This window comes from Boleophthalmus pectinirostris, unplaced genomic scaffold, assembly GCF_026225935.1.
Source record: "Boleophthalmus pectinirostris isolate CB_2022bp ecotype Guang Dong unplaced genomic scaffold, ASM2622593v1 HiC_scaffold_19, whole genome shotgun sequence".
NCBI classification, from domain to species: Eukaryota; Metazoa; Chordata; class Actinopteri; order Gobiiformes; family Gobiidae; genus Boleophthalmus; species Boleophthalmus pectinirostris.
The window spans coordinates 480,231-505,306 of NW_026571140.1; the positions used below are offsets into that span (position 1 = coordinate 480,231).

At 41.3% G+C, this 25,076-nt stretch overlaps 4 protein-coding genes across 5 annotated transcripts in view; 1 reads left to right on the plus strand and 3 right to left on the minus strand.

Moving 5' to 3' along the window:
- Positions 1 to 1,695: 1,695 nt before the first annotated feature.
- LOC110174535 (hatching enzyme 1.2-like) lies at positions 1,696 to 3,967 on the minus strand. Its single transcript, XM_055154804.1, has 9 exons — positions 3,902 to 3,967; positions 3,795 to 3,798; positions 3,681 to 3,725; positions 3,398 to 3,553; positions 3,199 to 3,319; positions 2,910 to 3,088; positions 2,296 to 2,377; positions 1,766 to 1,916; positions 1,696 to 1,716 (listed from the first exon to the last, which is right to left on the minus strand). The coding sequence occupies exons 1-9, from the start codon at positions 3,965 to 3,967 to the stop codon at positions 1,696 to 1,698; spliced, it is 825 nt and encodes a 274-aa protein (XP_055010779.1).
- A 4,034-nt stretch (positions 3,968 to 8,001) lies between these two features.
- On the minus strand, positions 8,002 to 11,836 carry LOC110174527 (hatching enzyme 1.2-like). Its single transcript, XM_020940633.2, has 9 exons — positions 11,777 to 11,836; positions 11,415 to 11,484; positions 10,682 to 10,726; positions 10,454 to 10,609; positions 10,244 to 10,364; positions 9,663 to 9,841; positions 8,366 to 8,447; positions 8,147 to 8,271; positions 8,002 to 8,074 (listed from the first exon to the last, which is right to left on the minus strand). Coding segments are annotated over exons 2-9 (768 nt in total). The 5' UTR covers positions 11,473 to 11,484; positions 11,777 to 11,836; the 3' UTR covers positions 8,002 to 8,072.
- Positions 11,837 to 12,550: 714 nt separating this feature from the next.
- LOC110174534 (hatching enzyme 1.2-like) lies at positions 12,551 to 15,708 on the minus strand. The gene is made up of 7 exons (XM_055154805.1): positions 15,639 to 15,708; positions 15,410 to 15,454; positions 15,188 to 15,343; positions 14,985 to 15,108; positions 13,809 to 13,990; positions 13,508 to 13,589; positions 12,551 to 12,728 (listed from the first exon to the last, which is right to left on the minus strand). The coding sequence occupies exons 1-7, from the start codon at positions 15,706 to 15,708 to the stop codon at positions 12,551 to 12,553; spliced, it is 837 nt and encodes a 278-aa protein (XP_055010780.1).
- A 5,590-nt stretch (positions 15,709 to 21,298) lies between these two features.
- Positions 21,299 to 25,076, plus strand: part of LOC110174510 (low choriolytic enzyme-like) — a 7,317-nt gene continuing 3,539 nt past the window's right edge. Inside the window, exons 1-6 of one of the 2 annotated variants that reach the window (XM_055154613.1) lie at positions 21,299 to 21,437; positions 21,550 to 21,580; positions 22,059 to 22,127; positions 22,531 to 22,689; positions 23,026 to 23,143; positions 23,857 to 24,035. In XM_055154613.1, coding sequence (XP_055010588.1) covers positions 21,351 to 21,437; positions 21,550 to 21,580; positions 22,059 to 22,127; positions 22,531 to 22,689; positions 23,026 to 23,143; positions 23,857 to 24,035 — 643 coding nt within the window. In that variant the 5' untranslated portion in view covers positions 21,299 to 21,350. The remainder of the gene's footprint in view (positions 21,438 to 21,549; positions 21,581 to 22,058; positions 22,128 to 22,530; positions 22,690 to 23,025; positions 23,144 to 23,856; positions 24,036 to 25,076) is intronic. The other variant, XM_055154612.1, reaches the window with a different exon arrangement.

Here is a 25,076-nt window from a genome sequence, read left to right on the forward strand (position 1 = left end):
ATTTATAGAGTATTGTGATGTCACATGAGGGTCTGTTGTTATCAGTGTTGGACAGTCCCCATATGTAAGCTCAGAGGAGGAAACACCCACTCTCACTCAGTCTTCTGAACTGCACTTGTTTTTGTTTAGCCATTTCACATATGCATCTACATTTGAAAGAAAGCATTGTTCCTTCAGTATTTCAGTAATGTGTTGAATATGGTTACCCACATTACATCGGTTTTAAAATCACTGCATTGGCTCCCTGTGAGTTTCAGGATTGATTTTAAAGTTCTTTTACTGGTTTTTAAATGTCTTAATGGTCTTGGGCCTGCTTATCTTTCAGAACTGCTTTTACCCTACAAACCCTCGCGGACCCTGCGCTCCTCCGGCAGCAGCTCCTGGTCATTCCCAAAGTCAGGACACACACTCACGGAGAGGCGTCTTTTCAGTATTATCCCCCCCGTCTATGGAACTGCCTGCCGGAGGAGCTCAGGGCTGCAGAGAACGTTCATGTTTTTAAGAGCAGGCTCAAGACCCACCTTTTTAGCTTAGCTTTTGATTAAAATCTTATACTTTTACTTGTTTCTATTGTACACATTTTATTATATTTATTTAACGCATATTTTTAGGATTTTCAGTGTTTCCTCTGTAGGAGCCTCTGCATCAGGAGCAGAGGTCGGCTGTGGCTGTCGGGGTCTGTCCTGTGGGCTCCTGGTGGAGGGTTGGTGCTTAGGCTTCATCTCTCCCCTGGCTCCTGTGGCGGTTCCTGGTGGTGGTGGACGTCTCTCTGCTCCTGGTGTAGACGGCTCCTCTGATGGTGCTTTCTCAACTGGTTCGCCTGTATTCAGCCTCACTTTTTACTATAGGTAATTTTATGTATTTTACCATGTTAGTGTGTGCGTGTGTGTGCGTGAGTGTGTGCATGTGTGTGCATGCGTGTGCATGCGTGTGTGTGCATGCGTGTGCGTGCGTGTGTGTGCGTGTCTGGGTTGTTTGGTTGTGTGGGGTCGGGCAGCTGTGGGGGTTGGGTTGGTGGGTGGATGATAATGTGGGATTGTTTTTAATCACTGTAAAGCACTTTGTGTTACATTTTTTCACGAAAAGCGCTTTATAAATAAAGTTTGATTGATTGATTGTTCGTTTAGAGGTGGATGACACCGGAGAAAATGACAATACATCAAAACAAAGTATAGTGCAAAATAAGTAAATGGATTGTAAAAATGTTACTTTTAAGTGCTGAATTATCACATTGATTGGAAGAGAACATATCAATAGTGCTGTATTCTACTTAAGAAATAATTTGTCGACTTAAGACATGTTCTGATGATCAAGTGGTCGACTAAAAACACTCAAAACAATGAAAGATCTCAACATGTATCTGATATAATCTGCTCTCACTCGCAAGACACCTGCACCAGAGTTCATGCAAAAACAACAATTTTGTCTTTTTACATATGACTACCAAAAATGACCAAATCTTATGATAAGTCACTCTTTCACTCACTTCTCCTTTCTGCATGTAAATCATTGTAATTTAAATAAAATGATTATTCAACTAATACACTTTTTAGTTGACCAAGACACCACAGATCAGTTAATCAACTGAATGACTTTACTGGATTGTAAAGTAAAAGACACCAGGTTAACATTTCACATCATGTTTATTTATGACCTCTCCAGGATCACAGTGAGCAGCGATCTTCTGTCTCCAGATTACACCAGACCTCGATCCTTCTGCGACACAAAAATACTTCATGAGTTGAGAGAGATCTAAAGTATGAACCATCTGATTGTGTGGGTGACACTCACAGCACTGGTACAGAGAGTTGAGCCTCTTCTTGTCATTGGAGCTCATCTCCCTGGCATTGCCCAGGCTCACGTTGGCATTGGGGATGGGGATCATGGTGGGCTTACCGTTCTTGGAGAAAGCAGTTCTGGCCATGGGAAGAAGAGTAGAATCAATCAGATAAGGGTTTTCACTCTGTAAGAAGCCTTTTCCTGACCCGGCCCCAGATAAGCAGAAGAAAATGGATGGATGGATGGATGGATGGAGGAACCCTTTTCAGTTCCTGGTACGTTTTTTACATATACACCACTGTCTTTGTTGGGAAATTTGATCCACAGAAATTCTTTGGATGCAGTAACTAAAAAGTAAGTGGCCAGTTAGACCCACTTTTCACCTGCATGAACATGAGGGAGGGAGACTGGGTGGTTCCTCTGACTAAATAGGGACTTGAGACTTAGTTGTTACTACATATTTTTTGTATGGAGAAGTCTATAGTGTACATGGAGAATGGCTGGTGCTGTTCTCACCTGAAGTACTGCATGACAGAGCCGTAGTCGTAGGGAGTGCCCTGGTTCAGAGTGGCGATCTTCCTGAAGTTGTGCTCCATTCCTGTGAGTTAGATTAGATGAAGTCATAGAATAACCAAATCTCTGGACAGTCATCAACTTCTGTCTTCCTATGGAACTCAACAGTCCTGCTCATTTTTCCCATCGACTTAAAAAAAAAAAAATCACATTATGAGTTCAAAGGCATCGCAGAGGCTGACCAGCTATGTGTTAATATTCATAATACAGTTGATTCAAGTCCAAAAGGTGCATTTAAAACTCAGGATTTGGCCAAATCTTTTAATAACTTAGCAGTTTATTAAGAAAACAGATTTTAAATAAGTTTTAGGTCTTTTGTTCATTAATTACAACAGAGCTGATAAGGCATGAGCTTTCAACCTTTATTATGATTATGATTATGATGATGATGATTATTATTATTATCAGTAGTAGTAGTAGTAGGTCATTATTATTGTTATTATTTTTTCCCCAAAAGTCTAGGAGAGAAATGAATGGGAAATTTACTGTTGAGTTCCTATAATGTTTTAACCTATACCCCATGATTTGTCATTAAATGTATTTGTGGCCTGTCTCACCAGACACCACGTTCTCCAGCAGCACCCTGATGTGGTTGTCCCTGTCAGAGCGGGTCTGCTCGTGGTTGAAGCCCAGAGCGTGGAGCAGTTCATGCTGGACAGTGTTGTGGTACAGACATCCTCCACGGTTCAGAGACACAGTCTGCTTTCCTCCACGGCGACCCACGTACGACCAGCAGCTGCAGGCAGGAAAAAAGCTGACTTTTACTAACTCTGACACAAGACACAAACAGCTGTGACAGAGACTGAATTTGACGTTAGTATTCCACAAATTCTTATTCGACTTTACCCGTCTCTGGACTCGATGCTCAGCCAGTCACGGTCAGAGCTTCTGCTAGGTCTGAAGCGGATGCAGGAGAAGGAGGAGAAAGACTCCAGACCACGGGTGATGATGGACTTTTCCCTGGAAGCTGAAAGGACACAGACACATCGGTTGATTGTGGCATTTGCCGGCAGGTCAATGATGGGTGTGTAGTGTTGTTTCTTACAGAAGTGGTTGGCGATGTAGTAGGGAATGTAAACCTTTCCATCAGTGTTCTTTCCCCACTTGCAGCCTCTGGAGGTGCAGGGGTCAGCGTTCCTCTCAGCCTCGTTGTCGATGGCGATGTCTCCCTCGATCAGCATGGGCTCACCTTCACGACGCACTGGAGCCACAATAACACAAGAATTTGTTTAGCTGACTACAGGCCTGATGGCCGATGTCACCACCACAGCCCACACTGAGCTGAATCTGTGAAACACTTCATAAAAGTCACATAAGTACGGTCTTACCAATGTTTTTGTTGGCGTTCTCAATGATTTCAGACACAGAAAGGTCTATAGAAAAAAGAAAGTTTATATTATTCAGATTTTTTAAATGTATATATTAGTGGACTGAAATCTTACCTGACTGTTTATTGGATAGCAGGGTGAGAATAACAATAGAAAATGAAAATGTTAAAATTCAGTTTTTGGACTAAGTATATTAAGAATCAGCCTAATGTAGAGTGTACCTCCTCAGCCCAGCAGTATGCCGAGAGCAGCAGCAGAGCCAGCACGGAGAACCTGGAAGGAGACATCCTGGAGACCTGTGGAGACAAGATGTTCTATTGAGCTGAAGAGCAAAACTCTGGACTGGCCCTTAATGAGGTACAAGAGCTTACCATAAGATCCTAACCCACACACACTGAGCTCAGAGCCTGAGCCTTTTTATACTGACTCTCTCCTGCTTTGTGGAGGTCATGAATATACAGCAGATAACTGCTGGGAAAAACCTATAGAAAATGCACTTGGCTGAACGCTTAACTTTTTCAAGAGTTAGCACTTTTGAGAAGGTCACAAAAGGTGACGTACAATTCTGTGTACAGCTTATGTGCCAAAAGGTTTGAAAGTATAAGAGCATAAAGTATAAGAGCATTTGTGAAGGGAAAATTTGTAGACATAAATCATTATGCAAACTTTCCCATGTATTTAAGCAACATGTATCTTATCCCAGTACAGACATATTGTATAAGAAGCTCTGAAGGTCAAAATAAGCCTTCTGTCAATAAAATGCTTTATAATCAGGAAGTGTGGTTTAGCATGCTATTTGTTGTTAGTTTTATCGTGACAACAAAAGTCTTCTCGGGTTTCTGAGAATTTTGAAAAGCACTTATAAGCCCATTGTGGTGAAAACTTAGGGTGCTCTGAATCCATAAGATAAGTGAGGAATAATTCTGAACCACTGCAAACTGTTTAAAATGAACTTGCTCTGTTTTTCATATTTTAAGACAGTAAAAATCAGAATGTCTGAAATTATGTAAGTAATAGAATGTCCTCCATGAAGAACAAAATGTCCTCATATAAAGCTAATTGTATAGTAGACTTGTTAAATAAAAGTAAACATGTACAATATCTACAGTGTAAACTGAATGTAGATTTGAAAACATGCAATGAAAATATTCACAATATTTGCTTGATTAGTTAGTGGTAGTAGCAGGTGCAACTGGAAATATCTGAACATTTATGACACAATATCATATATATACCATATTTGGTTTGGGCTGCTGTCCTCCCGTCTAAAACAATTGCTGTAGACAAAATTCTTGTTGTTAAACCTTTCTTATAGGCAGTGCACTACAGTATTTTAACAGTAACTGAGTTTATAGTCATTTATAACAGGTAATTTGGGGAAAGTGATCCAAATGTTATTAGGCATTTCCTTTTAATCACAATCCATTTATTTCAGTGCAGAATTACTTTACATTTAAAGTTGAATTTGTTGTGGTCCCCACTCAGTCAAGACCATCTTAACCCTGTCAGACATGATTCTCCAATCGTATTTGTTTTGGGTTTTTTTCCCAGTGATGCATGTGAAATGAATGAGGTCATTGGTCACTTACCATTTACAAATAAAATCTAATGTATCTCACCTCAGTTGAACAGAGTTCAGGGTTTCACTCATTAATTCTGCAGAAATTTGCTATGTTTTCAGCCTCTGTGATATTTTCCCCTTTATTTGTTTTCATTGAAGACAGAGTGAAGACATGTGTCTCCGTGACTGTCTAAATGTCAGTCACACCCATCTGAAAATGGAGAGGTTCACCAGTGACCAGACTCACATCTACGTACAGTAAGACAATGTAATTAAAACAAAGGAAAACAATGTCTAAATGTGATGTGAGCATTGTGATCTATAACCTGTGACTGATGCTGTAACAGGAAGATTCTGTGTGCAGGTTTCAAATACATTTATTTGAGCGGAGACGAAAATCTTGATTTAAAAGTAATCCAAGAATTATTTGCTATTCATAACAGCAGTGTTAACAGCTTTTACACAGAATAAGACTAGATATTTTGATGTTTGCCATTGCAGAAGAAACCATACCCTCCCTGCTGTCTCAAGATTTGCAACCATTAAGGTTTCAGTTTCAATTCATTTGTCCTGCTGCCCTAGTAGCAACAGTGTAAGAGTTGTCCACTACTGGGCTCTGACCTCCTCATTGCTCAAAATTGTGCTTATTCATAAAAGTCTACCATGCTTCAAGACAACTGACCTATCTAAATTTCAGTACATAGTTCTAAGCAAAATGTGTCTTGCCCCAGTACAGATGTATGGTAGAAACTGCTCTTCAGGTCTTTATTGACAAAAGAATAATTAGGATGCTCAGAATGCATAAGGAAAGTGTGGAATACCTTTGGAACACAGTAGACCATGTAAAATATAAGAGTTGTCCACTGGTGGACTCTGTTTGACCCTCTTATTGCTGATTCCGAAATTCTGCCATGGCTCAAAACAACTGACTTATATAATGGCCATAACATACAGTGTACAGTGCAGTATCTGTGAGAGCAGATACACGCTGAGAGGAGGACCAGCTGGACAACAGTATGCTGTGATACTTGCACAAAGCATGCGCGCGCGCGTGTGTGTGTGTGTGTGTGTGTGTGTGGGTGGGTGGTGGGTGTGTGTGGGTGGGTGGGTGTGTGTGTGTGTGTGGGTGGGTGGTGTGTGTGTGTGGGTGGGTGGGTGTGGTGTGGTGTGGGTGTGGGTGTGTGTGCTTGTGTGTGTGAAGGGGGGCGCTCTCTCTGTAGTTCTTGATAATCAAACATAACTGGGATTTTGGAATATCCCAGTGACAATAAAAAGAGAATATATCAGCAGTCCTTCAGAGGTGCTAAAAGTGAATAGGCCATAAAAAGAATCACAGAAGTGTATACGTGTGTTTGAAATATTACAAGTTTGTTTTACTTTTGTATTATAAGCAATTAGTGTATTAAAATTTCAAACTCAATTTTGATACCAAGGAATACACTCGATACTCAATACTGATTCCATAATGATATTAGAAAACAGAATGTGATTTTCAGCATTAAATGGTAGTACTTCCTTTTCTTTCACCATGTGGCCTTAAATCTGTTTAAACCAGGAGTCTCCAACGTGCACCTCAGGAGCTACAGCTCTCCACTCCCTTCCAAGTAACTCACCAAGGAATTTTTGAATTACAAGTTTTGCGCTGAATAAGTCTAATTTGATTAATTAAATGCCTGTTACCCTTATGCATGTATTTTGATGCCTAACTTGCCCTACTATGGATAATGGTTTATTTTTTATAGGCATCTGACTGTACCTCATCTAAGGCTCGGCATGGCCCTTATATTTACTCAGTTTCTTGTGACCACTAAAATGAGTAGCTCTCTGTCATGTGTTGTTTTGTAAAGGGAACTCACTGGATTAAAAAGGTTGGAGACCCCTGGTGTAATCCTCAGTGGTGCAGTAGGTTGATAGTGGTCCATGAGTGTGTACTAGTCTATGTGCTCTTCTACTTGGATTCAGGAAAGGTCCGTTTCTGTCCTATCCATGGGACTTTGTCTGGAGTGTTAGCTTGTTGTGCATGTTTCTGGCCTGGAATATCTGGAAGATGTGGAAGATGAATCCAAGATGGTGCCGTATCACTTTCAGTGGCCATTGCTCTTTTGCACATCATGTCAAAAAATATATTTACTTCCATATTACTTCCTGAATACTGATCTTACGTCACAAAACATGTGACGTCAGAAACGTGCAGTTCTGGCCAATCAGAGCGAGAGCTGCTAGTGGAGCTAGTGCAGGCTCAGAGAGGGGCTAGGCTAACTCTTACAAAGATGACTTTTAGGTGCTTTGACTGTTTAAAAATGCATAGTTCATATTGTAAAAGCAGAATCTCTCCATAATCCGGTCTTTATGGAAGCTGTCGATGCCCTGCAGCCGAACACAGGCAGTTTTATTTCACATAAATGTATTGTGTTCTATGGGACAATGTTTTCTTGGCCAGAGCTCTGAGGAGCTGCAAAACCCATAGAGCGACCACTAATCGATTTCTCTCACAAACAGAGGGGGAGTGACTTATCCAGCTGTTCTTATCGATTCATGCTTTCTGGTGGTATTGGGCACATGCAGTTTATCTGTATAATCTACTAGTCTACGAGGAAACTCCCCCACTGTGCAAGGCACTCATGGTCTGGGACAACATCAACACACTAAAACACACTCTCATTTGATACTGTTACTTCCCTAGTTATCAAAAATTGACACAAGCCTATTGTCTTGACTCTTTAATCGACAATTACAGGGAAATGTTCCACATTTTCTTTGATCACATCTCCAGTAGTCACAGAAATCGGTGATGTTCTTTCTCAAGCTTTGACCAGCCCTGGATGTCCTCCCTCTGCAGCACAAAAACACATTATGAGTGAAGAAGTCCATTATAAAGTATCCTGGTTTTGTGGTCAGCACTCACAGCACTTGTACAGGGTGTTGAGTCTCTTGATGTCGTTGCTGCTCATCTCCGGAGCGTTGCCCAGTTCCACATTGGGGTCAGGGATGGGGATCATGGTGGGCTGGCCGTTCTTGGAGAAAGCCGTCCTGGACACAGGGAGAGGTGAGCAGGAGTAGTTGTGTGTACTGTAGATGGAGGAGATACTTTGAGAAGGACTGGGTATGCTGGTGTTGTTCTCACCTGAAGTACTGCATGACTGAGCCGTAGTCGTAGGGAGTGCCCTGGTTCAGTGTGTTGATCTTCCTGAAGTTGTGCTCCATTCCTGTGAAAAAGATAATTTCATGAGTGGACTAAAGTGCAACTGCTGTGATGATGTTTAAAATAATACCCAATGTATTGGTGCTAATATTATTATTGGTGATATTAAGATTATTGGGGATATTGAAAATTCTCTAATCTCACACAGTTTGCCAATGTGTCATGGCCAGTTTGTGCACCAAATGTCTCTTTTTAAATGTACCATCCACAGTTATATTGGTCTGACAGAAGAATACCAGAGAGCACACGAGAGCCTGAATAACATTAACATTAACATGAACTATAACATTAATCAGTTTGTGGTTCATGTTGAACCACAAAAGCTCACTGTGTTTCACCGTGAATCTGTACTTATATAACATACTATATATTGTATGAAATCTAGCAGTAAATGTTAAAATGTCAGCATCAGCAAATCTCACATAGAACAATAAGACACTATGTAATATGCACAGCAGCACATTAGCCAGCTCACTGTGTCTCACAGTGAATGATTACTTTTAATAAAAGTTAAAATATAAAACTAATATGCAGCAAAAATAAAGTCATGTAAATACCTATTGTTTTGAAATGTAGATGACCTCAGTTTGACTTATTTTGATTTTGATTGATAGCATTTATATAGCACCTTTCAAGATCCCCAAAGCCCTTTACAGTTCATTATTCAGTCACTCCACACTCAGTGGTGGTAAGCTACTACTGTAGCCACAGCTGCCCTGGGGCAGACGGCCCCTCCAACCACCACCATCACTCACGCTCACACCACTTTCATACTAGGCAATGTGGGTGAAGTGTCTTGCCTAAGGACACAACAACAGTTTTTTGCTCACCTATACCTAACTCAACTATTTTAATATTGATTATGCTCAAAGTAAATATTAATGCAAAAATATCCATCTTTATATACACAGAAGTGCCCTGGATGTAGTGTTAGTGTTAGTGTAGTGTAGTGTGTTTAAGTGTTCAACATGTTACTATGGACATCTGCCCATAATTCACATTCCACTGCCTGATCTTTCTTTCTTTCTTTATTTTAGTCTGATTTTGCTAAAACCTCAGATCAAATTAGACAGGAAGTAGGCTACTTTAGTGGTGCTAACAACAGTGAGCTTGCTGTCCTGCACAGAGCCAATTACCTGAGGCAAAGTTAGTGTCTCTCATTTGTTTGATCTTATGTTCCAGTTAGTCGGTACAGTGAGTCAGTCAGTGAGTTCCTTACCAGATATCACATTCTCCAACAGCACCCTGATGTAATTGTCCCTGTCGGAGCGGGTCTGCTCGTGGTTGAAGCCCAGAGCGTGGAGGAGCTCGTGCTGGACAGTGTTGTGGTAAATACATCCATTGCGGTCCAGAGACAGCACCTGCTTCCCCCCACGGCGGCCCACATAGGACCAGCAGCTGCAGGCAGGAGCACAGGGCATTGGTAAGTGCTCTTGTGTATCACATAAGAGGACCACAGATTTCATAGGCAAAGCTACATTAGACATGTCAACTTGAATTTGCTTGCACCCCATCATCCTGTATCTGGTATTGTTAAATCAAAATGTCCAAAAATCAATAATCAATAAAACAATAACCATTTGACTAGTCAACTTATGTTGTTGAATAGTGGACTACTAAAGTGATCCTCACTTGCAACCCTAATCTGGAATCTGATTTTTTTTTTTTTACTCCAATCCAGAAGACCTCAAAGCTTGGACCTAATAGCATCTTGAGATGAACCAGACTGTTGTTGGACCTAAAATTTTCAAGCTGACTATTTGTTTTTAGAGAACTGCTGATTCTTGCAGTTATATTTACCCATCCTGAGACTCAATGCTTAGCCAGTCGGTGTCGGTGCTTATGGTGGGTCTGAAGCGGATGCAGGAGACGGAGGAGAAGGACTCCAGACCACGAATGATGATGGACCTTTCCCTATCAGCTGAGAGCACACAAAGATGTTGGTGGATTGTACGTTGAGCCTGTGGTTACATGCTGACAGGTGATACGGTGTCTTGTATTGGTACTTACAGTAGTGGTTAGCGATGTAGTAGGGGATATAGACAAAGCCATCGCTCCATTTGCCCCACATGCAGCCGTAGGAGGTGCAGGGGTCAGCGTTCCTCTCAGCATCAGTGTCAATGGCAATATCTCCTTCGATCAGGATGGGCTGGCCCACACGATGCACTGGAGCCACAAGACAATGCCATAAACTGTTGTGTTTCTTATTCTGGGGAAACTCTCAAAACTGAAACTTACCAATGTTGGCGTTGGCTTTCTCCAAAACTTCAGAGACAGATGGGCCTGTGCACAGAAAGGAAAAAATGCTAGTACCTACTGGGAGTTATTCCATTTTAAGATGTACTTTCATTTCTCTCCAGCGACTATGTCAGGAATCAGAATACACTAGACGGTTCGCAAAAACCCCGGAAGTGCAAGTTCGGACACCAGCCAATCAGCGAAGAGTCATATATTCAGTGTTGTCAACGATTTCCAAGATTGAGGATTTAAAGACGGCATAAAGAGAATGTTTGGTGAATTTAATCAAGGGGAAAGACATTATTGTTTTTCTTCCTACAAGATTTGGGAAAAACTTAACAGTTAGTCCCGTTAGCGATGCCTTACATACGTCAAGGCCAAACAGCAGCAATTGGTTAAATAAAAAAGCACCCGTCTAACGCCGAGCGAACGAATTCCAAGGCTGTGAGGTCAGACGGTTTGTACGAAGTGAAACGAAGTATAAGCGGCTGATGAATCAGGCTAGTGTAGTATGGGATACATTTTGATTGTGTTGTGATGTCAAGGGGGAGTGACCGCGAAGAGCAAAGGGACTGAGAGCATCCAAAAACAAACTGAAAACAGTTCAATATTTGTATAGATTTTCAACTAAAATAGCAAAGCAAAACATTTTAATTTCCATGTTTCCTTTTGGTTCATGAAATCAAATCAAATGAACACATAAGCCAGGGTTTAAAGTGGAGTAGCTGTTTACCTCTCTCGGCCCATGAAGAGGGCACCACCAGCAGCACCACAAAGGTCCAGGCAAACATGTCTGCAGCAGACTAGAACATAAGCCACATAAACACAAATCTGACAAAACAGATCATCTCTAAAATATAGCAATTTGTAGAAAAAAATAATTTCAAAATATCATAATTTGCACACTTAAAGGAGCTCTAGACTGGAGATCTTTATTTAATTTTTATTAATGTTTTCAAACAATTTTGGCATAAATGAAGTAAAAATAGAATCATAGTGAAGTCATTTCAAAAACTGTTTTGTCCAGACTCACAAGAATCACTGAAATACAAGGCCAGATAAAATTCATATCTAATGTGCATAAATATGTATTACCTGAAACTCCAGGAGCAGATCCTCCAGCTTTCATCTCCTGAGCTCTTTTATACCCTCCTGAATATATTTGAATAATACTCTTGTGTCAAACCATGTCACTCTGCCTAAGGCTTTATCAGATTTAGTGGAAACTTTGAGTGTGAAATTGAGCAAGTGTGGACCAAAGCGATTCCCAGAAAGACCGCAATCAGCAAACATCTCATTTGGATCAAGGGTGCAGTGACACAAATATACAAGCTTAAAGGTGCAACTTTGGGTCTGACACCTGCGTGTTTATAGAAATTTGATTGCTTTGCCTGGAATATATGGCATTAAATATCAATTTTGATGTTTCTTAATAGGTGTTTTTTATTACTAAAACATGTCTTGCAATAAAACAAGCAAACAAAAAAAAACAAAAAAAAAACATGTATTCTTACAGTATGCAGAATCGCCTCTGCAGATTTAAACTATAACTTGGGTGTCAACTGCTTGTCTCCAGATACATTTAATGCCACACTGTCGAGCTTTCTCGACTAAACCATAATATCTACATTGGTAATTGCATAGAGCACCTTAAGAAAAAGAAATAATATAAGCCTAATTTTGTGAGTAAATAAGCCCATTATTTTTAACTCACTGCATTCCCAACATTAGTCAGACATTATATATTTTTGCTGAAAATCAGAGACTTTTTAGTTTTCACATGTTCTTTATTTTTCTCTAGTTGAAGCTGCCCAAATGCCCATGAGTCTTCTTCTGTGTGGAGATGTTCCTCTGTAACACAAACACAACTCATGGAGAGGTTCTAGTAGAGCAGAGCAGGTGGAGCCCGTGGGAGCACTTACAGCACTTGTACAGAAGGTTGAGTCTCTTGATGTCACTGCTGCTCATCTGCCTGGCTGTGCCAAACGTCACGCTAGCGTCAGGCCAGGCCACCAGAGTGGGTCTCCCATTCTTTGAGAAGACCGTCCTGGGCAAGGGGAGGAGAGGCGGGGGTCACTTCTCATGGAGGAGATATTAGTAGAGAATGTGATTTTGGTATTGCTGTGTAACTCTTCTAGTTGAGGGTCTGCTACCTGCTTGTTCCCAGCTTTATTTTATTGCTTTGCTTGGAATGTAGACCTGTAGTCAATTAAATCAATTTTTGTTGGACTAGAGATATGTTCTGCCGATCGATTAGTCGAATAAAAAGTGAATATGCTAAAAGCTCTCAAAACTATCTCTAGTGATTCTATATCTCGATGCATCTGACCCAAACTGCTCATGCAGGTATGGTCATGTATTTATAGACAGACAGATTCAATTTGTATTTAATCAGCATTTTTACATATTATTACCACATCTTCAGCTAACTCATTCACTCCATTCTGCAGTTGTCCCATATAATTTAAATCAAATGATTACTAAAATAATACAAATTTAAGTCTACTTAGACTGATCAACCTGTTCATTGACTAAATATACATCCATATAGACAAGCATGTTACACTTCAGTCAGAATGCATAGTTTCCAAGCTATTTTTTGCTTTTTGTTATTTTAGTGCCACACTGTGTAGCATTCCAGGCTAAGTAATATCATCCCCATGGAGACATGCAGGCAGTGCACAACAACAAGAACAGTTACCAATTTCGATGCACCATTTTTTGTCACTATTTTTTGTCACTGTTTGTCAGTGAGTGATTTTTTCAGTATTATCATGATTCTGTAACTATTCAGGAAAGTTTCAGAGTGTGTTTTTTTCTTCTCACTTGTGGTACTGCATGACAGAGCCATAGTCATAGGGAGAGCCCTGGTTGAGAGTTGCGATTTTCCTGAAGTTATACTCTTGTCCTAAAGGCAGAAGACATGAAGAATACAAAATGAAATGATGTGATGTTGGAGGGGTGACAGATTATAGGACATGATCTATTTCCTCAGTGCTCCACTGGTGGAGAGCTCCTACTAAATGTTGAACATATGAAGTATATTTGTAAGGGAGTGAAGACAAATGGCCAACTGCCTGACCTCTGGGTGTCCTCTGTGTTCAGCATAAACCCTCCTGTGCATTACCAGACTGGACGTTCTCCAGCAGCACCCTGATGTGGTTGTCCCTGTCGGAGCGGGTTTGCTCATGGTTGAAGCCCAGAGCGTGGAGAAGCTCATGCTGGACAGTCTGATGGTAAACACATCCCCCTTGGATGGACAGGGAAAGCAACTGCTTCCCCCCACGACGGCCAATGATGGACCAGCATCTGCAGACAGAAGCACACACATGCAGACAGAAGCACACATGCAGACAGAAGCACACACATGCAGACAGAAGCACACATGCAGACAGAAGCACACATGCAGACAGAAGCACACACATGCAGACAGAAGCACACATGCAGACAGAAGCACACACATGCAGACAGAAGCACACATGCAGACAGAAGCACACATGCAGACAGAAGCACACACATGCAGAAGCACACATGCAGACACATGCAGACAGAACACACACATGCAGACAGAGCACACATGCACAGACACACACATGCAGACAGAAGCACACATGCAGACAGAAGCACACACATGCAGACAGAAGCACACATGCAGACAGAAGCACACACATGCAGACAGAAGCACACATGCAGACAGAAGCACACACATGCAGACAGACACATGCAGACAGAAGCACACATGCAGACAGAAGCACACATGCAGACAGAAGCACACACATGCAGACAGAAGCACACATGCAGACAGAAGCACACACATGCAGACAGAAGCACACACATGCAGACAAGAGCGCACACATGTAGACAGGAACAGGTGGGAGTGAGCTGGAGCAGACAGTCAGAAGAGGCACTCCATGTTCATCTACCTGGAGGGCCGTGTATAGAGAAGCTTTGAATCAAGTTTAGCCTGTGGATATATAAGCTTACATACAATTGCAATGTAAAATAACTGAAAGTATTTTTTGTTTGCCTGGGCAGCCAAGAATACACACTTCTCCAATAATTTACAAAGATGTATAGGCTGGACATGGATTTTATCTTCACAAATTCAGATTGGCTTTATTAACAGGTTAATAATTATCTAATCAAGAAGATGCATGGTCATTCCATAATCAACAAACAAGGCCTCTTATGAGCAAAAAGGAAAGAAACAGCAGATCTGGCAGACGTACCTGTAGGCCTACACCACAGTTTGAGAAGCACTCAGCTGGCAGACTTGGTATTCTGAACTGGTGGATGACCTTACCCTTGTCGACTGGACTCAATGCTGATCCAGTCGCGGTCAGAGCTCCTCTTGGGTCTGAAGCGGATGCAGGAGACGGAGGAGAAGGACTCCAGACCACGGGTGATGACGGCCTTTTGACGAGAAGCTGCAGTGGCACAAATGACAAGATCATTGTTGTTTAGTCAAACTGTGAATATGGTCTCTGATACACTGTTGGTTCTTACAGAAGTGGTTGGCAATGAGGTAGGGGATGTAGACCTTCCCATCTGTCCATTTGCCCCACAGACAGCCTCTGGAGGTGCAGGGGTCAGCGTTCCTCTCTGACTCGTTTTCTATGGCGATGTCTCCCTCGATCAGGATGGGGTCACCTTCACCACGCACTGAAAACACAAAAAGTGGTAAGTTTTATCATTTATGATCTTGGTCATCATTGGTCACAGATTTACCGATATTGGCGTTGGCTTTCTCCAGAATCTCAGAGACAGACAGGTCTGTACAAAAAGGTGGTAAAAGTCATGTTTCCATTGTAGACTTTATGAAACTGTTGATTTTTTGAGAGGGTCGGGACAGTACCTGACTATTTGATCAGGGGAATTTTGGGGGACAAAAGAAGAAATAATTACATTCACTGTATTTAAATCAAAGTAAAAATGCTGTAAATGTGTATTGAAGAGCGTACCTCCTCTGCCCAGCAGTAGGCCGAGAGCAGCAGCAGAGCCAGCACGGAGAACCTGGAAGGAGACATCCTGGAGACCTGTGGAGACAAGATGTTCTATTGAGCTGAAGAGCAAAACTCTGGACTGGCCCTTAATGAGGTACAAGAGCTTACCATAAGATCCTAACCCACACACACTGAGCTCAGAGTCTGAGCCTTTTTATACTGACTCTCTCCTGCTTTGTGGAGGTCATGAATGTACAGCAGATAACTGCTGGGAAAAACCTATAGAAAATGCACCTGATCAGGCTCCTACCTCCTGCAGTGGTCAAGAAACACTGGACAACAGTAAGCCTATAGATTTGTATTTTGGGACAGATATGCCATACGCAACAAATATCCACCGAGGGTCACATTATTACACATTTATATTATGTGTTATGCTGCTTTAATAATGACGTTTATAGTAAGCAGGCAATGCAGAACTCAGCACTGGAAGGAGGAGCTCCTTCAGACAACCACTGCAGCCCCTATAAATATGGCCATTATCTCTGGAGTACCTTTAAGAAAAACACTACAGCATAAGATGAAGGGAGGAGGAGGAGAAATAAAAAAATAAAAAAAAGAAGCAAACCAGGACCAGGGGAAAAAAAACACACACAATACAACAGCAAGGGGAGGGGGATGGAGTTGGCTTTACAAAAACAACAACAACAGAGAGGGTGTGGGATATGGGGCGGGCCTGGAGACAAGTTATGCCTGGCCCCAAACCCATGAAAACAGCCTTGATCAGGTCCCAGTCAGAGTCAACATCAGCAGGTGCCAGTTTAAGTTGTAGGGGGTGAGTTGCTTCCACCTGGCCTTGGCCAAGATCGGTGCTGGCTGGGGAAGGCCAATAAGATAAGATTTGGGTTGGTTGGGTTTTCGGTCGAGCAGCTGCATTTCAATTTCCACAAACTACTCTCTTTGTAGTTGGTCACAAGGTCTGCTCACTCCTCTTTGCAAAGTTTCTAGTCTCACCAAGATGTTACCAATATCATGATTTAGATCCACAGTTTCATCCAACCTGCAGTCAATGACTGCCAGCCTTTCTGTGATGTTTTCCAAAATTCAACATTCCATAACACAGCTCAGAGTCACTCACAGCTTTGCCCCCAGTTTCAAAACTCATAATAATAACCACACAAAATCACCACAATCTAATGCAAAAATGTAATTCAAGTCAAAATTCATTCTAACTTCTATATATACAACATTTCAGATTCATCTTTATGCTCTAAAATACTAGATTCATTGTTATCATTATCTTCTAAAATGTATGCATATGTGTAAATACAACATTGTTCCTTTTGGCCGTTGCTGTGCTGGTGTGACACATTGCTGTGTCCCACTGAACATGTGCTCCATTACAGCTGTCCACTAGAGGGTGCTCTTCAGCCTGCACATTCTGAGAAACATGGCAGAACCATAGTCAATGGGTAGAACTGAACAGTTGGGGGTCCATCAAGGCCCAGGCTAAATGTCTCCACCACCAGGTCTGTAACAGTACTACTGCTTTCTTACATTTTTCCACTAAACCAACTTTGCTCTGCCAAATAGCCAATCCAGTACCTAGCTAGAAATAAACTAGGACAAAACCAAGTCCAGAACCAAGGACCAAACGAGGATTAAACTAGAGCTAACTAAACCAGTGAAAAAGAGAACATATTTTGGATAGTGGGCCGTATTAAATCATATTTAAGACCCCCGGGTCACATGTTGAATAGGCCTGATCTAAAATTAAACAATGTTTCAATCTTTACTATACTTTTTAACGGTGCATCCAATGTGTCTACTTACATATTTCTCAAAATGTGTCTAATTTTAATCAGATGATAAATCCGTAAAACACCTTCCCTGCCCAACAGAAGCAGAGAAGAGCAGCAGAGCAGATGTGGGAACCTGAAGGAGAACAAGAAGACCTGCAGGACGTCCTACAGAAGCCAGAGGTGAAGTCCAGCAGCAGAATGGTCTGTGAGCGGCTCTTCTAGCGTTCTGTGCCAAATAAGGAGCATGAGGAAAGTCTCGGCTTATCAGGTGTGTCCTGCCTTTTACATACTGCAGTGCTGTACATACAGGTACTGTATGTACTGTATGTACAGGTACTGTATGTACTGTATGTACTGCTCCACTGGGGTACGCGCTTCACAAGACGCACATTTAAAGGGACTTTAACTATTGGATTTTAAATTCCATAATAAGTATGAACACAACACAACACAGTATCCCCTGGTATAGGTTCAAATAGAACTTTTACAAATTACAAAAACATTGGACATGATAGACATGTTATGTTTTATTTGGTGTTTCATTTCAAGACGATTATCCAATCAGAACGTAGAAGGAGCATCACATGAGACTCTCATTTGAGTTATCAGTTTCAATGCTGAATCCTGTTGGTTTAAATCCAAAAAGACTGTGATCTGAATGGTCTTTACCTAAACCCCAGCACCTGCACCAATCACGAATCTGTGCTAGTGCAGCCTCTGCAGCTCAGGGAGGGAATTCTGCAGAAATTCTGTCATTCTAAGAGCACAGGCTACAAACACGTCCAGTCAAATGTTTGGACACACCTCTTCATTTGTATTTCCTCTTTATTTCTATGATTATTTACACTCTAGATTCTCACTGAAAATATCAATATGTATCAATATGAATGGACAAACATGCAATGCAGCAAACAATTTTATTTTTTTTTTTTTCAGGAGATTTTATCTAGAGGCTCATGGAGAGAAGGATAGGGGTTTACATTGCCGTGCACAAAACAAAGGCTGGATACTTTGAAGATTTGAATCTGAACTATAAAATATACATGTACAGAGTGATATGTATCTATACATTTTGCCTCATATTTTTGATATCTTCTGTGTGTTTTAAAAATGTAGAAAGTAGTAAAGAAAAACACTAAACAAAAGGGTGTGTCCAAACTTTTGACTGGTAGTGTAGTCCCTTTATTACATGAGAAAACTGAAATAAATAATAAAAATAAATCAATAAATAGGTGAATAAACAATGCAGTTGAAATCTTGTTTTCAGATTCTAGAATAGATGATGACATACTCTCAGATGGGGTGCAACAGTCAGATTTCCCTGTTACTTACATTGTAATATAACAAATACCCCAAATAAAGTATTGTGAAAGAATTTCTGTGTTATTTTAAATATTATGAATCATTTAAAATCATAATCATTTGTGTGTGTGATTAAAGTTATCAACAACTGCGTTTTTGGGTTTTTTCATATGTATATCATATGTCCTAGTACAAGAACTCCTGACTCATTAAGCTAATCTACTGAGTCACCCATGAGAAGACAGCTAAGGGTTTTTTCCCTCATGTGGTTAGCATAAGTTTTTGGGAGAAAACTGGCAAAATTGTTTATCACCTGGAGCCTGTAATCAAGTGTGAAATGGGAGGGTGGTTTAGCCCAAAGATTGTTAGCATGTGATCATTGTAACCATTGTGTGATATAACATAATGTACTGTATTGTTATCTGTGAAATGACTGCAATAAAAGCTGCTGTTGGGAGGAGAGCTGGCAGAGTAGAGTAGGCCAGAGCGTAGCCAGGGGCAGGCAGTCCCCAACTCTCCTTGCGCAAGTATTACTTTTAACCGTCTCGTTTTGGTGTGTCTTATTTAATGTAATTTGATGTCTTAGGGTAAATTCCCTGACAAGTATGATAAACCCTGATCCTGATTTCTATTGGTGACTATCCTTTGACCTCAAAATGTAACTGACCTCACCTTTTGTAATTACATTTGACTTGAGCCTCCATCTCCATTCAGTTTGATAGGCCTGTGGAATGTTGTAATGTGATGTGGAACCCAGCAACATGCAGAATATAACAGATGAAAGAGCATATACTTTGTTTCCTCTATTGTAACCATCAGGTGTGCTAAGTGTACTTCCCCTGAGCTGTCGGGAAACACCGGCCTCACATGTGCAATGGGATGTGAAAATGGGTTTACATCAACCACAAAATGTAAGTGCTGTTTAGACCAGCGAGGATCATAGAGTAATGTGTCAGTTGGTCAGCCATGAGGCCAAGTCTCACTCATCATTCAAACACATCACTTGTGTTTATTTATTCAGTCTTTCAAAATGAGTTCCTGTTTTAGGTGGGCAGTAATATGTGCCAACACAATTGCAACTGTGTGTCAACAAACAGAGAAGTGGAAGTAAGCTGCAGCGTGCACCGCTCATCACCACTCAGCACGTTCACAAAAACATACCCAATAAAAACAGATTCAAAATAGTAGTAGTAGTTTAACGCAGACCTATTGTGCAAAATATTTTTTTCCAAGATTTTAACCAAGTTTTAGTTGTTTCCCCTCAGCACTTAATAGTTGTATTTGGAGTGATTTGTTCAAGTTTGAGCAATCTTTAAATCATTATTTTTAAAATGGCTACATTATGTCCACTGCTCTATTTACTTTGTTCTCTAATTTTATTGTATTAATCAGTGATACACGTAGGATTCAGCAGCATCGCATAGTCATTTTGGTACAAATGAGAAAAAAAAAAAGCTCTGCTCTAGTGCAGCTATCTAAAGGAGAGGCCCACAGCCTTTGATGCATTGTTTAGTTAGTTTTAGAATAATATTCTGATTTTAAAATGCTCTGTTCCACCTGGTGATGTCATTTACTGGTTGTTTTAACACTAACAACTATTTTAGCTTCATTTTAACACATTTTTCTACAGTGTCATTGCAACAAGTTTGAACAAGGCTAAAACAATAGATGTAGCTTCAAAGTTGGGCAATTCCATGACTGCAAATTCTTCAAATGTTTCCACTAAAAGCACAGTGGAGCACTTCCTGTATCACCTCTCAGTGACATCAGGACACCGATTCAACAATCATGTGGTGTGTGGCCAGTGTCCATAAACACACACTGCTCCAACCAGGACCATTTCAGTGCAGTGGCTCCAGCAGAGGTCCACTGTAACAAAGGTTTCAAAAGGAGTCATTTATTTAAATCTTGTTTTTGAAAGTGTTCATATGTTATATTAGTCTTCATGTTGCATTCAGGCTTTTTGAAATAGTTTACCTAAGCAATATAAAATGTTTTTGATTAAAATCATTTGTAATTCCAAGGATGATTTTTAAAAATGATTCTAGGGCAGGTGTATGGAGTTTAAAAATACAGTGGAGTGCTTCCTGTAGAGACACTCAGTGAAATCACAAGGTGGAACCTTCAGCTAGAGAAAAGAACATAGCCTAAATGTACAGGATTTGTTGTAAACACAACTCCAGACATGTTTGTGATGAGGAAACAACATTAAAGCCTAGACAGAAACTGAATCGTGTTTATAGGTGGGGCCAGAGTGGATCTATTGTGCAGGTAGTTTAAGTGACATTGTTCATTTTAGTGTGAAGTGTTTTTATTTTGTTCTTAGTCATTTGAAGAAGCAGTTTTAGTTTTTAACTGAGAAAGCTGTGAGCATGGAGACTACCACACAGACTCACACAAAGGTTTATTTATCCAAATGCAGGTAAAATACTTTTAGACAGAGCTGTGTGTCTTTCACACATGTTTGAAATCGTTCTTTCCCAAAACACAGTCGCTTTGTAGTAATAACGGCCACTTCCCCCTGTGCTCTTGGTTAATGTGAGCCTGTCCATATTTGGGTCTGGCTCTTCTATAAATACGTAAGGCTGGATCCGCTTTGGGGCTTCAGGTCTTCAGGTGTTCATGTGTGGCTGTGGTCTGGAGGTGACCATGTTTCAGACTGTGCTCTGCTCTCTGCTCTGCTTCACACACAGCTTCTCCATCACCTGGGTAGGACACCACAAACTATACTAGTACATTATATATACAAGTGTATTTGAACATGTCAGCCTGGTGTAAAATTCAGACATTTTTATTTATTTATTTATTATTTTTTTTGCAGAACACGATTGATAAGAATGAAGAATCCTCAGGTATGAGTTCTATCCTGCTGAAGTGCAACGTTCAGAACTTTTCTGCATAGACAGTATTATTCCACAGTATGGCATTAATTTCTCAGGTCTGTGGTAGAGAGACGACCTTGCTCACAATAAGATTTTGTGTGTGTCTGTGTATGTGCAAACATTAAATAAGTTTATTACCTTTACTATGGAAAGGTGAAAGCATTCGGCGCAGGAGTTGCACAGTGCACTTTGAAATGGCAATTAACAATCTAATTAGATGGATTTCAAAGGAACTTTACACTAAAATGTATCACCATGTTGCAAACAGAATGACATTTCACAGTTGATGTGAGGGTGTGGGTGCGGTCACAATTGTTCTGGTTAGATCCTGTTCGAGCAAAGTTTCGTTCTCATGTAGGTCTAGTCACATGTGATCATTTGGTGTAAACGCAGCAGTATGAGCAGTGCTTAGAATATTGGACTCCAGACAGTTTTGTTTGGTCCACAGGGAACAGTATCGAGGAGGACGCCGACCTAAGCATCTCCACTCTGCTGGAAAAGGCCAATAAGAATCTAGGTGAGTCTATTGTAAAACTCTCTCTCTCTATCTCTCTCTCTCTGTCTCTGTCTTTTGTCTTTCTCTGTCTCTCTCTCTGTGTCTCTCTCTCTCTCTGTCTCTCTGTCTCTGTCTTTTGTCTTTCTCTGTCTCTCTCTCTCTGTCTCTCTGTCTCTGTCTTTTGTCTCTCTCTGTCTCTCTCTCTGTGTCTCTGTCTGTCTGTCTGTCTCTCTCTCTCTGTGTCTCTGTCTCTCTCTCTGTCTCTCTCCTGTGTGTGTGTGTCTCTGTCTCTCTCTATCTCTCTGTGTCTCTCTGTCTCTCTCTCTCTGTCTCTCTCTCTCTGTGTCTCTGTCTCTCTCTGTCTCTCTCTCTCTCTATTTATTTATTTATTTATGTATTTATTAAATCCATGCTGTGTTTACAGGGAAGAGCTTAGATGATGATGACCCCCTGGTGGTGGAGGGAGACATTGCAGTTCCGTATGGGCTGCAGAATGCTGACCCGTGCACTGCGCGGGGTTGTCTCTGGCCCAAAGCCAGTGATGGCAATGTATATGTGCCCTACCGCATCTCCAACCAGTACTGTGAGCAAAAACATCTGTATTTATTATATTCATTAAAGTGTGGTTAGTAAGTGGTACCAAAAAAAAGTTCATGCCTAGATAGATGTTTAATACAGTAATTTAGAATTAAACATTACTTTCTAAAAGCTAACAAAGATCTAATTAAGTACTAACTATGCCTATTGTGTAACTTCACTGCTAGTGGTCCCTAAATGAGTGTGTTCCCCATGAGAGATGTGATGACACAGTTGTGATGGTGTGTGTATATGTGTGTGTGCCTGTGTGTGTGTGCGTGTGTGCGTGTGTGTGCATGTGTGTGCGTGTGTGTGTGTGTGCGTGTGTGTGTTTGTGGTGCAGCTCAGAGAGAGAGGAACACCATCACAGATGGCCTGCGCTCCTTCGCCCGCTCCACCTGTGTGCGCTTCACTCCTGTCAACAGACAGAGGGACTTTGTGGACATCCAGTCTCGTGGAGGGTACGTCTCACCACCACACAAGTCATGATCACATGAAGATTCAGTCCTTTCTAATGGTCAATGAGAAAGGACTGGGCCTTTTTAATGGAGAAGTGTGTAGCCAATCCTCTAATGTGGAGCTCATTTATTTTTTAACTATAATTATTAATATTGTTTTTTGGTATGTATCAGTGATTAAAAGTCTATATTGTTGTGCCACTAAGTGTGTTCTATAGGATTCAAAAAGTTGGCAACTGGACAGATGAGATGAAATAAAGATTCCTTGTTTAAAAATTACAAAGAACATTGTCCAGCTGACAATGACTTTTTGATACTTTTTTGCTCTTGAATGGCTGAACTTTTGCTTCTGTTATTTTTCATTAATGGTGCACTCAGGCTTTTTGTCCTGGTTTAGTGCAGGTTTGCCCTGATTAATATTAAGGTACACTTTATTGTCCCTATAGGCCAATTTGCCCTTTGTATTTCCTTCAGTCACACTGAGGCACCACATCAGGGGCAGTGTGATGTAGATTTGTTTGGGCGCTCTTCTAGTCCAGGTTTAATCTCAGGTTAAATCTCATGATATTGTACAAATGCTGCAGATATCATTTGAGTTTCTTATGTGTGTATGTGTGTATTTCTCCCCTTTGCACCTCTCCCTGTCTGGTTGTAGAGGATATAATATGAGTTTCTTGTGTGTTTCTCCTTTTGCCCCTGTCCCTGTCTGGTGGCAGGTGCTACTCGTTCGTGGGGCGGCGTGGGGGGGCACAGGTGGTCTCTCTGGCACGACAGGGCTGTGTGTTCCAGTCCACCATCCAACACGAGCTGCTCCACGCTCTGGGCTTCAACCACGAGCAGACCCGCTCTGACAGGGACACGCATGTCAGGATCCTGCTGCAGAACGTCATAAGTGGTGAGGACAGACGCAATACACTCTCAACATTTAACGCTCCACATTCTACTCTCAACATTCAACTCTCCACATTCTACTCTCAACATTCAACTCTCCACATTCTACTCTCAACATTCAACTCTCCACATTCTACTCTCCGCATTCAACTCTCAACATTCAACTCTCACCATTCAACTCTCCACATTCTCCTCTCCGCATTCAACTCTCACCATTCAACTCTCCACATTGTACTCTCCGCAATCAACTCTCCACATTCAACTCTCACCATTCAACTCTCTGCATTCAACTCTCTGCATTCAACTCTCCACATTCTACTCTCCGCAATCAACTCTCCACATTCAACTCTCGACATTCTCCTCTCCGCATTCAACTCTCAGCATTCAACTCTCCACATTCTCCTCTCCGCATTCAACTCTCCACATTCTACTCTCCACATTCAACTCTCCGCATTCTACCCTCCACATTCTACTCTCCACATTCAACTCTCCACATTCTACTCTCGACATTCTCCTCTCCGCATTCAACTCTCAGCATTCTACCCTCCACATTCTACTCTCCGCATTCAACTCTCCACATTCTCCTCTCCGCATTCAACTCTCCACATTCTACTCTCCACATTCAACTCTCCGCATTCTACCCTCCACATTCTACTCTCCACATTCAACTCTCCACATTCTACTCTCCGCAATCAATTCTCCACATTCAACTCTCGACATTCTCCTCTCCGCATTCAACTCTCAGCATTCTACCCTCCACATTCTACTCTCCGCATTCAACTCTCCACATTCTCCTCTCCGCATTCAACTCTCCACATTCTACTCTCCACATTCAACTCTCCGCATTCTACCCTCCACATTCTACTCTCCACATTCAACTCTCCACATTCTACTCTCGACATTCTCCTCTCCGCATTCAACTCTCAGCATTCTACCCTCCACATTCTACTCTCCGCATTCAACTCTCCACATTCTACTCTCCACATTCAACTCTCCGCATTCTACCCTCCACATTCTACTCTCCACATTCAACTCTCCACATTCT

Bases quoted from the DNA above. Each gene is read 5' to 3' on its own strand.
- LOC110174535 (XM_055154804.1), bottom strand. From the start codon at position 3,967: ATGTCTCCTTCCAGGTTCTCCGTGCTGGCTCTGCTGCTGCTCTCGGCA. The intron at 3,089-3,198 runs GTAAAGTCGAAT...TCCTGCCTGCAG, and splicing joins AGCATCGAGTCCAGAGACGG to CTGCTGGTCGTACGTGGGTC. The intron at 1,717-1,765 runs GTTCATACTTTA...TTTGTGTCGCAG, and splicing joins GTCACCCACACAATCAGATG to AAGGATCGAGGTCTGGTGTA.
- LOC110174527 (XM_020940633.2), bottom strand. From the start codon at position 11,472: ATGTTTGCCTGGACCTTTGTGGTGCTGCTGGTGGTGCCCTCTTCATGG. The intron at 10,727-11,414 runs GTAAACAGCTAC...TTCTGTGCACAG, and splicing joins CTCTTCATGGGCCGAGAGAG to GCCCATCTGTCTCTGAAGTT. The intron at 8,272-8,365 runs GTGAGAACAACA...CCCTGTGTCCAG, and splicing joins TCAGTCATGCAGTACTTCAG to GACGGCTTTCTCCAAGAACG.
- LOC110174534 (XM_055154805.1), bottom strand. From the start codon at position 15,708: ATGTCTCCTTCCAGGTTCTCCGTGCTGGCTCTGCTGCTGCTCTCGGCC. The intron at 15,109-15,187 runs GTAAGAACCAAC...GTGCCACTGCAG, and splicing joins CCTCATTGCCAACCACTTCT to CTTCTCGTCAAAAGGCCGTC. The intron at 13,590-13,808 runs GTAATGCACAGG...TTCTGCCTTTAG, and splicing joins GCTGGAGAACGTCCAGTCTG to GACAAGAGTATAACTTCAGG.